The sequence below is a fragment of the Bos mutus genome, chromosome 8 (assembly GCF_027580195.1).
Source record: "Bos mutus isolate GX-2022 chromosome 8, NWIPB_WYAK_1.1, whole genome shotgun sequence".
NCBI classification, from domain to species: domain Eukaryota; kingdom Metazoa; phylum Chordata; class Mammalia; order Artiodactyla; family Bovidae; genus Bos; species Bos mutus.
Genome location: NC_091624.1, coordinates 23080881 through 23096214, shown reverse-complemented (window position 1 = coordinate 23096214; position 15334 = coordinate 23080881). Strand labels below are relative to the sequence as shown.

General features: G+C 40.3%; 1 protein-coding gene across 3 annotated transcripts in view; it reads right to left on the bottom strand.

Annotated features, from left to right (window-relative positions):
* The window catches only part of SPIN1 (spindlin 1), an 82054-nt gene that overhangs the window by 44933 nt on the left and 21787 nt on the right, over window positions 1-15334 (bottom strand). For all 3 annotated transcript variants that reach the window (XM_070375206.1, XM_070375205.1, XM_070375207.1), the window contains exon 2: window positions 3367-3580. In XM_070375206.1, coding sequence (XP_070231307.1) covers window positions 3367-3372 — 6 coding nt within the window. In that variant the 5' untranslated portion in view covers window positions 3373-3580. The remainder of the gene's footprint in view (window positions 1-3366; window positions 3581-15334) is intronic.

The window sequence follows — 15334 nt, the reverse complement described above, 5'->3', positions numbered from 1 at the left end:
GCAACCCACTCCAGTGTTCTTCCCTGGAGAATCCCAGGGATGGGGGAGCCTGGTAGGCTGCCGTCTATGGGGTCGCACAGAGTTGGACATGACTGAAGCGACTTAGCAGCAGCAGCAGCAGCAGGCACATCCGTCTATTATTACCATTCCCTGTACTTATCAGTATGATTAAAATGTCATAAAAGGAGAAAATTTATATTTGATAAACTAGTAAAAATGGAGGCTAATTCTATGGGGGGAAAACATGAAAAATTTTATCAGGTAAAAGGACTTGCGGCTTAACATCATTAGATATATATATAAACTACCACTTTAGAAACCAATTAAAATTCAACGTAATTATACAAATAAATCTAAGTTATTTAAAAAACAGAAATCCCTATTATGGTGAACTATGTATACAGAGATAATGCAAATATTCAATTTTCAAATTTTTATTGATTACACATGCCCTAATGACAAACACTGTCAGGTATTAGGATTTGCCCACTGTGGTGGTTTTAAAACATGACCATAATTCTCTGACACTTCTCCTATAGAGCAGAGTACATGCACACTCCCTTGAACCTGAGCAGACCTTTGAGACTGCATCAATGAACAAAATGCAACAAAAGTGAACCCATATAACTTTCAAGACCCCCAATAGAAGACACCATGCTTCTGTGCCTGTTTCTCTTCAGGTACTTGCTCTGGGAGCCTTAAGTAATAAGTCCAGATATCCAATGGCCCACAGTGGAAGAGAAATATCCTAGGAGCCCTATACACTGAAGGCTCCCCGCTTCAGTTTTGAGATGGCACCAGACTAAGGGCACATCTGAGCCACCATAGCAACTCTGGAATGTCTATCTAGGTTTCTTGATGCATGAAAATAAGAAACCCCCTTTCTAGGTGAATTTTATTTGTTAATGGGCACATTTGTTACTGATATAAAGATTTAAAAGTAACAGAGCCTCCATTTATGTTAACAGGAAAAATGATTAAAATAATTTTATAAATAATACTGATCAAAGGGATCATTGATCTAAGAGTATAATACATAACAGTGAAAAATAAATGACCCCAGGATCTTACACATTAAAATATTAAACAATAGGCCAACCGGAATTTACAGAGTACCCACTCTGTCTCTAGTGCTATGCCACATGCTCTAAGAAATTATCAAAGGATAAGAAAATATAAGATCAAAGTACTGGCTAGGATTAGATAATCTCTCCCTTAACAGTAACATCTCCTGGTTTAGCTCCTTCAATTACTTATACCATACTACACATCACTTTAATCAGTTCTCTCTCCTAACTAAGAATATGACTTTAAATCAATGAAGAAAATAGGAGTGATGAATTCAGAATGGTGTGCCTAAAAAGACTTGGGGTACAATTACTATTTCAAGCTACAGAAACATGCGGGGTTCACCAATCAACAAAAACTTTTGTTGACAGCAATTTTTGAAACAAATGAGATGAAATAAACATTTTGTTAAAATAGTATGATCAACAAAAACAATGCTTTTTGCAGAGCAGCTAGGCATATAGCTAAGCACCTCACACACAAAAACACATTTATTTCTTCATAATAACCCCAGTAGATACATAACAGTACTACTGTTTAGATAAGGAAAAACAAGGCTTAAGAAGATACAGAAGGCACCAATGTTTACACAGCTAGTAAAAGAGCAGGACAGGACTTCCCTGGTGGTGCAGTGGATAAGAATCTGCCTGCCAATGCCGGGGACACAAGTTTGATCCCTGGTCTGAGAAGATTCCACATGTCGCAGAGCAATTTAAGCCTGTGTGCAACTTGAACCTGTGCTCTAGAGCCCACATGCGGCAACTGAACCTGCACTCTAGAGCCCGCATGTGGCAACTGAACCTGAGCTCTAGAGCCCACATGTGGCAACTGAACCTGCACTCTAGAGCCCGCATGTGGCAACTGAACCTGAGCTCTAGAGCCCACATGTGGCAACTGAACCTGCGCTCTAGAGCCCACATGTGGCAACTGAACCTGCACTCTAGAGCCCGCATGTGGCAACTGCTGAAGCCAATGTGTCTAAGCTTGTGCTCTGCACCAAGAAGTCACGGCAATGCACCACAAAGAGCAGCCCCTGCTAGGAGAAACTAGAGAACCTGTACGCGTAACAGAGACCTAGTGTAAACAAAAATAAATAAACAAATTATTAAAAAATTAAGAAGTAAAGAAATAAAAAAAGAGCAGGATAGAACTGATGAGAGAGTTGGAATGAGAATAGTAAACCCTCAGCTGACTTACACTCCAGTCTGTCACCATGACTGCAAGTTAATCTTATCGACAAATGTAACAGTTGAATCAATGTTTACAAGAGAGGCACTAAAATCAAAGAGATAAAAGCAACTTAAAATCTTAATCCCTGTGGCTCCTCTACAAAGGAATTACAAACTCCATAGCGAATAAATATAATAAATTCTAAACCACACAGCAACCATTTTAAGATTACTAGTAATTTTGCTAGCTGAATTCTCAGATTCACTTATATTTGACAGATGTTTTCAATATTCAAATGTATTTCTGGAATGGAGAAAAATAAAAGTCCAAAAGAGAACACTGAGCTTCCCTGATGGCTCAGTGGTAAAGAATCTGCCTACCAACACAGGAGACACAAGTTGGATCCCTGGGTCAGGAAGATCCCTAAAGGAAAAAAATGGCAACCCACTCCAGTATTCTTGCCTGGGAAATCCCCTGGACAGAGGAGTCTGCAGGGCTACAGTCCATAGGGTCGAAAAAGAATCAGACACAACTTAGTGAAAAAACAACAACAACAAAAGAATGTATTTATTACTTACCCATTTTATTCTGTAGCCTGTAAGATTTTTACCTTTTAGTTTTCTAGGGTAGACAAAAACCATGCAAAGTCTAAACTTCTAGTATCAGCTGTATGCCACAAAAATAAGAATTTCTATTAAATATTCATTTCATTTCCATACATCACATTCCAGTTCCTTCAAGTAAATACACAAAAAGCTGAGTTTACCTTTTTTCCTATTAAACACTCTAAATCTCACTAAATCTAATACTCATCTAGTCATCTCACTTTCACTTCTTTCAAAAACCAATGATAAAACCTTTACTTACTAGAAACCTCTTAAGTATTTACAATTCACTTGCTAAATTTACTGGACATCCATAACTTACTGCAAAAGACCACAGGAAAAATTAATATGATTTCCTACCTTTCACAAACCTAAACCTGTGTTTTTCACATGTATAAAATACTAGAAATCACACAAAGCTTTAAGCACAGCAAACCACTAGGAATTACATGAGAGCATTCCCCATTTTTACAACCGCTTCAAATTTATTGCACTAAAGCAAGTGTGGAAGTGCACTGCCTACCTGCATCAGCTCTGGACCGCTGGCCAGGTGTCTTTCCGAATGGGGTCTTCATTCATCTGTATTTAGGTGAGCAGCACAGCTGCTGGACTAGGGTGAAAATCCAACACGCTCCAATTTGAAACTTCACAGACTTTCAATGTTCTTGTTAATCCATCATCCCAAGCGCTTTTTTTTTTAAACAAGTTCAGCAAAAATACGTGAAATCTTAAGTACTCTGTAAAACAGTGAAATAACAGTTCATTACTAGAGCATCACACAAGAGCAAACTTCTCCAAGTAAGCCATCAAACATGACATTATTTTAAATGTAACATCAGTGAAAATGCATTTTGCCCAGAAGCAATTAACTTTAATTTCTCAGTCCTTGGTGCCAAGGACTGCACAGAGAAGCAAGAGAAAATAAAGTACTAGACCCTTCAACAAAGAAAAGGGTAGTTTCTTGGCGGTCAATTGAACATAATACAGCCTTGGGCTTCCCTGTATCCCAATCCATTTTGCGGGCACAAGTCAGAAAAGGGTAGACACTGGTATGTCAAAGAAGATTTAGACTGGCACAGCCCATCTTCTTGACGGGACACAAAAAGACCCAGCAAGACCAGGAGTAAGAAACAGGTGCAGCAGGTACACAGTGGAACAACTCCTGGAGGATGAGGCAACACTGGAATCCGCTTCAAGCCTGAGCCACTGCTGGGTGGAAGGTCGGTGAACCAAGATAAGGGATTACAGTCAGTAAGACTTAGCAGTTCCCTTTCTGCTCCCAAGATTCCAGAACCAGAGGGAAAGATCCAGTAACTCTGGAGGAGCCTTAAAGCAATTTTCATTCATTCCCAGGCAAAAAGTTAAATCATCTTATAAAAATGGTTTATCCTTTAAACCAAATTTGGGTCCAGTTTACAGTCCATGTAGTAAAACATCTATGGAAACATATTCTCATAAAACACAAAAATATCCACCACAAATTTCAGTTCACAAACTGAACCACCTGACTACATTCAGTTCTCATGTATTAGTTACCTATCTACAACTTATAGCCATGTGTTCACAGGTTTAAGAACTAAAGGGAATGCATTTTCTAGAGACTAAAACGTAACATAATAGTTAAAATAATTTAAAAAGTTTAAATAACAAGGGGAAAAGGAATCATTTTAACTGGTAAAAAATTCTTAACTACACAAATAAAACTTCAGAAAACTTCAAGGGAAATTTAAAATCAAATGGACTATATAATTCAATGAATATTCAGAACGACTACTGTTTGAAGCTAAGGTAGAAAGGGAGAGACACTACACAAGTAAGTAAGCAAAGGGGATAGTATCTCAAGTGGCAGTAAGTTATAGGGCATCCCTCAGAGATATGGCGGGTTCAGTTCCAGACTACCACAACAAAGCGATTATTGTCAATTGTCAACTACAAACTGGTTTTTGCCAAGGGCGTTTGCCATCTGCCTCTGTGGAGACTGAACACTGGGCTGCTGCAGCTGTTGACCTTCAACACCCCCTGAGGGAGTTCAGGGTAGAGAATAAGGCACTCTGCTCCACAGAATCTGGTAGACAGGTCTTTAGACAGTTGGATATTTTCAAGAACTGATTTCATTACTCCAATCTTTGCATCTCCTCATATCTAGAAAAGCACTAAATCCCTTCATGAAGACATCAGCTCCTCATGACTAGCAGAAAACCTCTTATTAGGTTAAGAGCTTGATCGCACTGAACTCCCCCTTCACAAAATCTTTATATTCACTTTCCCTCACTACCTCTTTGGAGCAGTCTCTCAGAGCTGTATGAGATGCTGTCTCCCTGGCTGCAGTCCTCATTCTGTCCCAAATAAAACTTAACTCACAACTCTCATGTTGTTTTTTAAGTTGACACAATAAAATGAGTCACATGAATTTTTTGGTTTCCAATGCATATAAAAGTTATGTTCACATTATACTGTTGTCTATTAAGTATGCAGTAGCATCATACCTGAAGAAAACTACGTACATATCTTGATTTTAAAAGATTCTATTGCTAAAAAAGCTAACCATCATCTGCCAATGCCAGGTTGCCACAAACCTTCAATAAAACGAGGTATGCCTATAATGAAAAAAAAACTGGAAGCAGTATTACCAAGTCCATGCTCATTCTGCTCGCCGCACAACAGGCAGTGAATCCAAGAGACAAGGTGTAGAGACAAGCTGGCTGACCAAGGAGACGGCAGACTAACGTCTCAAAATAACCATCCTGTCTGGGTCTGGATGCCAGGTTCTTTTATAGAACCCAAGAGAGAAGCAATGAAGAACCACAGTCAAAAGGCAGAATAGAGAGGGAGGCAGTGAGGAAGTAAAGTAAAAAGGGTTTTCAGTCTTGCAAATATCTCCGGGAATGGCCAAGCCTCTGGAAAGAATGTGTAAATCTTTTCTTTGCAGCCATTCACAGATGGGCAGGGTCAGATTATCCATGAGCTGAGCAAGGCATTTTAGTTTAACAGGCAAACAATAAAGTTTGTGGAAGTGATGGAATTCCAGCAGAGCTATTTAAAATCCTAAAAGATGATGCTAGTGAAGTGCTGCACTCAATATGTCAGCAAATCTGGAAAACCCAGCAGTGGCCACAGGACTGGAAAAGGTCAATCCTCATCCCAATTCCCAAGAAGGGCAGTACTAAAGAATGGTCAAACAGGACAATTGCACTCATCTCCCATTCTAGCAAGGTTACGTTCAAAATCCTCCAAGCTAAGCTTCAGCGTTACGTGAACCAAGAACTTCCAGATGTTCAACCTGGGTTTAGGAAAAAGAAGAGGAATCAGAGATCAAATCGCCAACATTTGCTGGATCATAGAGAAAGCAAGGGAATTCCAGAAAAACATCTGCCTCTGTTTCACTGACTGCACTAAAGCCTTTGACTGTGTGGTTCACAGCAATCTGTGGAAAACTCTTAAAGAGATGGGAATACCAGACCATTACCTGTCTCCTGAGAAATCTGTATGCAGGTCAAGAAGCAAGTTAGAACCCTGTATGGAACAACTGACTGGTTCAGGATTGAGAAAGGAATACAAGGCTGTTATTGTCACTCTGTTTATTTAACTTATATGCAAAGCACACGATGAGAAATGCTGGGCCGAATGACTCACAAGCTAGTCCAGGAGAAACATCAAAACTTCAGATATGCAGACAATCCCACTCTAACTGAAGAGAAACTAAAGAGCTTCTTGATGAGGGTGAAGGTAGGAGAGTGAAAAGGCCAGCTTAAAACTCAGTATCAAAAAAAAACAAGGATCATGCATTTGGTCCCATCACTTCATGGCAAATAGAAGGGGAAAAGGTATAAGCAGTGACAGATTTCCTCTTCTTGGGCTCTAAAATCACAGATGGTGACTGCAGCCATGAAATTAGAAGACCGCTGCTTCTAAGCAGGAAAGCTATGACAAACTTAGTGTGATAAAAAGCAAGGACTTCATTTTGCCGACTAAAGTCTATATAATCAAGGCTATGGTCTTTCCAGTAGTCACGTATGGATGTTAGAGCTGGACATTAAAGGAGAGCAAAGAAGAACTGATGCTTTTGAAATGTGATGCTGGAGGAGACTCATGAGAGTACCCTGGAGAGCAAGGAGATCAAACCAGTCAGTCTTAAAGGAAATCAACCCTGAATACTCTTTGGAAGGACTGAAGATGAAGCTCCAATACTTTGGTCACCTAATGCAAAGAGCTGGGCTACTTCCCCAGTGGCTCAGTGGTAAAGATTCTGCCTGCAGTACAAGGGCTGCAGGTGACATGGGTTCAATCACTGGGCTGGATGAGCCCTTGGAGAAGGGCATGGCAACACACTCCAGTATTCTTGTCGGAGAACCCATGGAACAGAGGAGCCTGGCAGGTTACAGTCCATGGGGTCACAGAGTTGGACACAAATGAAGCGACTTTGCACACACGCACAATGCAAAACAGCTAACTCATTGGCAAAGACCCTCATGCTGGGAAAGATGGAAGGAAGAAGGAGAAGAGGGAGACAGAGGATGAGATGGCTGGATGGCATCAAGGATTCAATGGGCCTGAACTTGGGCAAACTCTGGGAGATGATGAGAAACAGGAAAGCCTAGTGTGCTGCAGTTCATGTGGTCACGAACAGTACTTAGCGTACTTAGCGACTGAACAAGAGGCAGAGAGGCAGGGTCCTTTGAGGCAGGCCATTAAGTAAGATTTGAAAGGCAAAATGGTTGTCTGAGAAGGCCTTACAAATAGCTGTGAAAAGAAGAGAGGAGAAAAGGAGAGATATATCCATTTGAATGCACAGTTCCAAAGAATAGCAAGGAGAGATAAGAAAGCCTTCCTCAGTGATTTCTGCAAAGAAATAAAGGAAAACAATAGAATGGGAAAGACTAGAGATCTCTTCAAGAATATTAGAGATACCAAAGGAACATTTCATGCAAAGACGGACTCAATAAAGGACAGAAGTGGCATGGACCTAACAGAAGCAGAAGATATTAAGAAGAGGTGGCAAGAATACACAGAAGAATGTACAAAATGTACAAAAAAGATCTTCACAACCCAGATAATCATGATGGTGTGATCACTCACCTAGAGCCAGACATCCTGGAATGTGAAGTCAAGTGGGCCTTAGGAAGCATCACTATGAACAAAGCTAGTGGAGGTGATGGAATTCCAGTAAAGCTATTTCAAATCCTGCAAGATGATGCTGTGAAAGTGCTGCACTCAATATGCTAGCTAATTTGGAAAATTTAGCAGTGGCCACACGACTGGAAAAGGTCAGTTTTCATTCCAATCCCTAAGAAAGGCAAGGCCAAAGAATGCTCAAACTACCGCACAACTGCACTCATCTCACACACTAGCAAAGTAATGCTCAAAATTCTCCAAGCCAGGCTTCAACAGTATGTGAACCATGAACTTCCAGATGTTCAAGCTGGATTTAGAAGGCAGAAGAACCAGGAATCAAATTGCCAACATCCGCGTGAACCATGAACTTCCAGATGTTCAAGCTGGATTTAGAAAATGCAGAGGAACCAGGGATCAAATTGCCAACATCCGCTGGATCATCGAAAAAGCAAGAGAGTTTCCCAAAAACACCTATTTCTGCTTTATTGACTATGCCAAAGATTTTGACTGTGTGGATCACAACAAACTGTGGAAAATTCTTCAAGAGATGGGAATACCAGACCATCTGACCTGTCTCCTGAGAAATCTGTATGCAGGCCAAGCAGCAACAGTTGTAACTGGACATGGAACAACAGACTGGTTCCAAATCAGGAAAGGAGAATGTCAAGGCTGTATATTGTCACCCAGCTTATTTAACTTATATGCAGTGTACGTCATGAAGAGAGTTCATCCAGAGTTCATCTGGGCTGGATGAAGCACAAGCTGGAATCAAGATTGCTGGGAGAAATATCAATAACCTCAGATAGGCAGATGACACCACCCTTATGGCAGAAAGCGAAGAACTAAATAGCCTCTTGATGAAAGTGAAAGAGGTGAGTGAGAAAGTTGGCTTAAAGCTCAACATTCAGAAAACAAAGATCCCATCCCATCACTTCATGGCAAATAGATGTGCAAACAATAGAAACAGTGAAAGCCTTTACTTTGGGGGGCTCCAAAATCACTGCATATGATGACTCCATCATATGCAGATGAAATTAAAAGACGCTTGCTCCTTGGAAGAAAAGTTATAACCAACCTAGACAGCATGTTAAATAGCAGAGACATTACTTTGCCAACAAAGGTCCGTCTAGTCAAAGCTATGGTTTTTCCAATAGTCATGTATGGATGTGAGAGTTGGACTATAAAGAAAGCTGAGAACCAAAGAACTGATGCTTTTGAAATGTGCTGTTGGAGAAGATGTCTTGAGAGTCCCTTGGACAGCAAGGAGATCCAACCAGTCCATCCTAAAGGAGATCAATCCTGAGTATTCACTGGAAGAATTGATGCTGAAGCTAAAACTCCAATACTTTGGCCACCTGATGCAAAGAACTGACTCATTTGAAAAGACCCTGATGCTGGGAAAGATTGAAGGCAGGAGAAGGGGACGACAGAGGATGAGATGTTTGGATGGCATCACCAACTCAATGGGACATGAGTCTGAGTAGGCTCTGGGAGTTGGTGATGAACAGGGAGGCCTGGCGTGCTGCAGTCCATTGGGTCGCAGAGAGTTGGACACGACTGAGCGACTGAACTGAACTGAACGACTAAACTGAACTGAACTGATTAAGTAAGATCACAATAACAGCAACAAAAAGCAAGTTGAAGAAACAGGTCCAACATGGAGTCAGAATTGGCTGGTCTCTGTAGAAGCAGCAGCACCTTCTCTAAAGGTGACTTTTTCCCCACGCAAGGTTCCCAAGCTGTTCCTAGGGGCTCTCCCACATTGAGCTGAGGAAATCAGTCTAGGTGTCATGACAACAAAGATAGACATCCACCTTTCCCAAGAGTCCACCCAACAGCCATGCAAGCCTTGCACAGCTCTACCTCTTTCACACCAGAAATCTCAGCTTCCACATTCAACTCTTCCCACGCTGCTGTAGCTTTCCCTACTGGAACCCTACAGCCCATAACCTCCAATTGTCCAAACCTCTCCACTGCCTTCTGAAAGGCAGTCCCCGCCATCCAGTAGCTCCCTCCAAAGTGGTCGTTTGTGTTCTCCACTATCTTTACCCCCACACCCTAATGTGGAGGCATGTGCCACAGCACTCACTAGTAATAAAAGGCCTCCCTTTTTCTTCAAAAGAATTGATGCTTTTGAACTGTGGTGCTGGAGAAGGCTCTTCAGAATCCTGTGGACTGCAAGGAGATCAAACCAGTCAATCATAAAGGAAATCAGTCCTGAGTATTCATTGGAAGGACTGATGCTGAAGCTGAAACTCCAATACTTTGGCCACCTAATGCAAAGGGTCCACTCATTAGAAGACGCTGATGCTGGTAAAGATTGAAGGCAGGAGGAAAAGGGGATGACAGAGGATGAGATGGTTGGATGGCATCACCAACTCGATGTATATGAGTTTGGACAAGTTCCGGGAGTTAGTGATGGACAGGGAAGCCTGGTGTGCCGCAGTCCACGGGGTCCCAAAGAGTTGGACGCAACAGAGCAACTAAACTGAACTTTTTGTTTCAGACCTCTATCTACCCATTAACCCTCTAGTCATCTGCACATATTTTTGAAAATCTGGTTCCTGGTTTGCTTGTTTTCCATTACATTTTTGGCAACATAGGATCCTTTGAACAACATGCCCCCTTGGTTCTAACTTCAATCTACCCAACTCCAGCCAACCATCTCCACAGTCACAACCTCAACCTTCTCATTACCAATCACTCCAAGACCTCTGGAATCTTTATTTTAAGCATCTCACACTCAAAACAACCTCTAGTCACTGCACTTTTCTTACACCAGCCATCCTACTCCCAACAATTACTTTATGCAACCACTACCTCCAAACTACGGCTTGATTTTTATCTCCTTGGGTACTAACCGCCCTCATTACTCAGCTTAGATTCCACAGATGGTCAATTGCATAGTGACTCCCTTGCTTGCCTCTGGCACTTTCTGCCAAAACCAACTTCTTATTTACTACAGCCACAATTTGAGCCATTAAACATGGCTGAAAAACTTCAAACTTATAATCTTATATCTCAAGTGAGCTTTTGACAATACCATGCCCATCCTCAGCAGGTAAGCGTCCTTTTTGCTAGTCAGATGGAAGCAAACAAAAGAGAACTACTCATTTTCCTACTGCTGCTGCTGCTGCTGCTAAGTCACTTCAGTCGTGTCTGACTCTGTGTGACCCCATAGACGGCAGCCCACCAGGCTCCCCCATCCCTGGGATTCTCCAGGCAAGAACACTGGAGTGGGTTGCCATTTCCTTCTCCAATGCATGAAAGGGAAAAGTGAAAGTGAAGACACTCAGTCGTGTCCCATTCTTCGCAACCCCATGGTCCGCAGCCTACCAGGCTCCTCCATCCATGGGATTTTCCAGGAAAGAGTACTGGAGTGGGGAGCCATTGCCTTCTCCACTACCAAATTTATTAGCTGACCGGTACCTTCTACTATAGTAAGAGACGAACTGTTTCAATTCAACCCTTTCATATGTTTTGCAAATCCCATCTTCTGTATCAATTTCCCTTACCACTAAAATATTATCAACAGCACCTAACAAAGGATGTAGTATTTTCCAATTTTAAAAACATCTCACAACTCTGTTCCTTTTCTGACATTCTTTACAAAGCTACTTCAAAGACTGAAGAATATTTTAACCTCCACAAGTACCAATGTTCCCTAACTTAATAAATCAACTTGGTTCTGTAACATAAAAAATTTGGCTACTGATGATCTAAAGGCACCCTTCTCACTAGCAGATATAAGCTTGTCTTTGTATGATTTTCTATTGCTTACCACTGAATTAAAATTTTCAGGTTAAACTTGTTACAATACTTTCACAGAAAGTAAAACAGAAAGATTGAAGAGTTGCAGCAGGAAAGGATACAGGAGCTTTTTTAATAATACAAAAGTCCTTCCCCATTTTTGAGTTCCAATTACTATTCCAAACTGCCTGATTTTATCTTAGAAATGATATAGCAAAATCTCATTTCTAAGATAGCAGGAGTCACAATTTTTTTCAAATATCACAGAAAATGTTATCAAGTGAAGCTTAATTTGATGGCCATAAAAAAGATAGCCCTGTATTCAGGATTAAACCCAGCAGACTGCTAACCCCATGAGGCGAAAGGCTTCTAGAGAATAATGTTGCATAGTACCAAAGAATCACCCCAAATTACCCGCTGATTATGAACGGTGGTTGACAGTGGAGGGACCAAACCATTCAACACCACTAATTATGAGCCAACTACACTTCAGAGTCTTCCAGACATGATGTAATGCAAAGCACACCATGCACTAGAGCAGGTAAGAAGCTTCTACAAGACAAATGGGTCATATTCTATAAAAGTTCAATGTCATAAGAAAAAAAGGTAGACATACTGATCTAGATTAAGGGACTAAAAGCAGACAAGTAAATCCTAAATGAATGGTTTGGAGGGGGAAAAGCTGTAGAAGACACTGAGGACAAATGGGGAAATTTAAATAGGGACTATATAATAGATAACACATTACGACATTATCATTAACCTTTAAAAGCACGATGACATTATAGTCATGCACAAGAATACACTTATTTTTAGGAAACGCATACTGAAATTTCTACAGGTAGGGTGACATAATGTCTGCAAGTGAATTTCAAACAGTTCAGGGAAAGAAAGCAATACATACAACAAACAATCAAGTGAAAATGACAAAATATTAATTTCTGAATCAAAACAAAGAACATACTAATGTTATTCTCCAAATTCCTACGTCAATTTAAATTAAAAAAATAAAATTTTTCGTAATAAAACTTGGAGAAAAGATGATCTTGGATTTCCCTTTGCTAAATCCATCTGTATTAAATATAGCTAGCTATCCAGGTATGCAATTTTGCTAGACCACTTTTAAAATGTCATTAATTTAGTTTTAGAGCTCAAAATTCTTCGATAATCATCTCAAAGGTTGTTTGTCCCCAAGCACATGCTATGTCTCACACACTGATATACATCTAACAACTCAGACTCTACACAGCCACCACGAGGCGCACACACACTATAGCTGTTCCATTTTGGAAATTAAAAACCTACGGCACCAAAATTAAAACAGCTCGCAAGTGGGCTGCAAGAAGTACTACTGAGATATATTTCTTATTTTAAAAATAAACACAGGGACTTCCCTGGTGGTCCAGTGGTTAAAATTCTGCACTTTCACTGCAGGGGCATGGGTTCAATCTCTGGTAGGTGAACTACGATCCCACACGCCACACGGTGTGGCCCACAAACCAAACAAAAATTAAAAACATAGATGGTGCCCGTAAAGGAAAAGAACACCGCAAAAAAAAAAAAAAAATCAATGACACAGCGCTGTTGTCTCCAAAAGGTTAAGAAATGAATGTTTCACATTTTCAGATGTAAAATTAAGTAATAAACACAAAGCAGAAGTTACATATCAAAATATTTGCTGCCAGCTGCTATCACCAAACAGTGCTATTTATAAATTCCTAAAGCTGCTTAAGCAAAAGTGCCATGTTCCAAAGAAGTCTCAACACCAATGCAAAAGTACACAGGAACATTAAAGGCCAAACACATCATGTGTACGCTGAAGTTTGGGCTGCCAGCAAGGGTCTTAAAGTTGTCATCATAGAGGGTTCAGAGTGTAGGGGGGGAATTTATGTTAACACAAATATTTATATGAAAAATGACATATGGCTAAAATCTGAATAGGACCTAAACATTAAATAAAAAATAATTTTCTTAAGATATTGCAGATACAAAGAAGAACACCCAAATCTTAAGTGTTATGATGCCTGCAATTTACTGCAACTTTCAAATGGCTCAACAAAAAATATTAGTAGAGCAAAACGTTAGCAAATGAAATCTCAATGGAGAACATACAGGCATAATTAAGCTATAGTTTTAACCTTTCAACGTAGAGGAAATTTCATTTTAAAAGCCTGGGGGACGGGGAACAGCAGAGAGAGGACAACAGCAGAGTTTGGAACGAGTGGCAATAGCACGGCTTACCACGTACAACAGTCTGCAGCTTACTTCCTAAGATGGGGTTTGTTTTTTAATAGATTAAGAAAAGGTGGCAAAGTATTTGCAACTCCTGAATCTGGATGGCAAGTATACAGATGTTCAAAAGCCTGTTTCAACTTTTCTATGTTTGAAAATTTTCACAATAAATGGTAAGAGAGAAAAAGAGTCAATAGTTTCAGATTTTATAAATCTGGAAAGAAAAAGCATCGGTTTACAACTTAGAACCTTTCTAAGTACCTAAAAGAATTTACTAGAAAGTCCAGTCACAAATCTTTCAATGGATGGCAGGTAAAACCAGCACTCTAGGTCTCTGGTGCTGACATCCCTTTGGCTAAAACTTTGAGGTTAAAATGAAGGGCTCAATGGATTAAAGATCTAAACATAAGACCAGAAACTATAAAACTCCTAGAGGAGAACATAGGCAAAACACTCTCTGACATACATCACAGCAGGATCCTCTATGACCCACCTCCCAGAATATTGGAAATCAAAGCAAAAATAAACAAATGGGACCTAATTAAACTTAAATCTGCACAACAAAGGAAAGCTATAAGCAAGGTGAAAAGACAGCCTTCAGAATGGGAGAAAATAATAGCAAATGAAGCAACTGACAAACAACTCATCTCAAAAATATACAAGCAACTCCTACAGCTCAATTCCAGAAAAATAAATGACCCAATCAAAAAATGGGCCAAAGAACTAAATAGACATTTCTCCAAAGAAGACATACAGATAGCTAACAAACACATGAAAAGATGCTCAACATCACTCATTATAAGAGATATGCAAATCAAAACCACTATGAGGTACCATTTCACACCAGTCAGAATGGCTGTGATCCAAAAGTCTACAAGCAATAAATACTGGAGAGGGTGTGGAGAAAGGGGAACCCTCTTACACTGTTGGTGGGAGTGCAAACTAGTACAGCGACTATGGAGAACAGTGTGAAGATTCCTTAAAAACCTGGAACTAGAACCGCCTTGTGATCCAGCAATCCCACTGCTGGGCATACACACTGAGGAAACCAGAAGGGAAAGGGACACGTGTACCCCAATGTTCATCGCAGCACTGTTTAAAATAGCCAGGACATGGAAGCAACCTAGATGTCCATCAGCAGATGAATGGATAAGAAAGCTATGGTACATATACACAATGGAGTATTACTCAGCCATTAAAAAGAATACATTTGAATCAGTTCTAATGAGGTGGATGAAACTGGAGCCTATTATACAGAGTGAAGTAAGCCAGAAAGAAAAACACCAATACAGTATACTAATGCATATTTATGGAATTTAGAAAGATGGTAACAATAACCCTGTATATGAGACAGCAAAAGAAACACTGATGTATAGAACAGTCTTTTGGACTCTGTG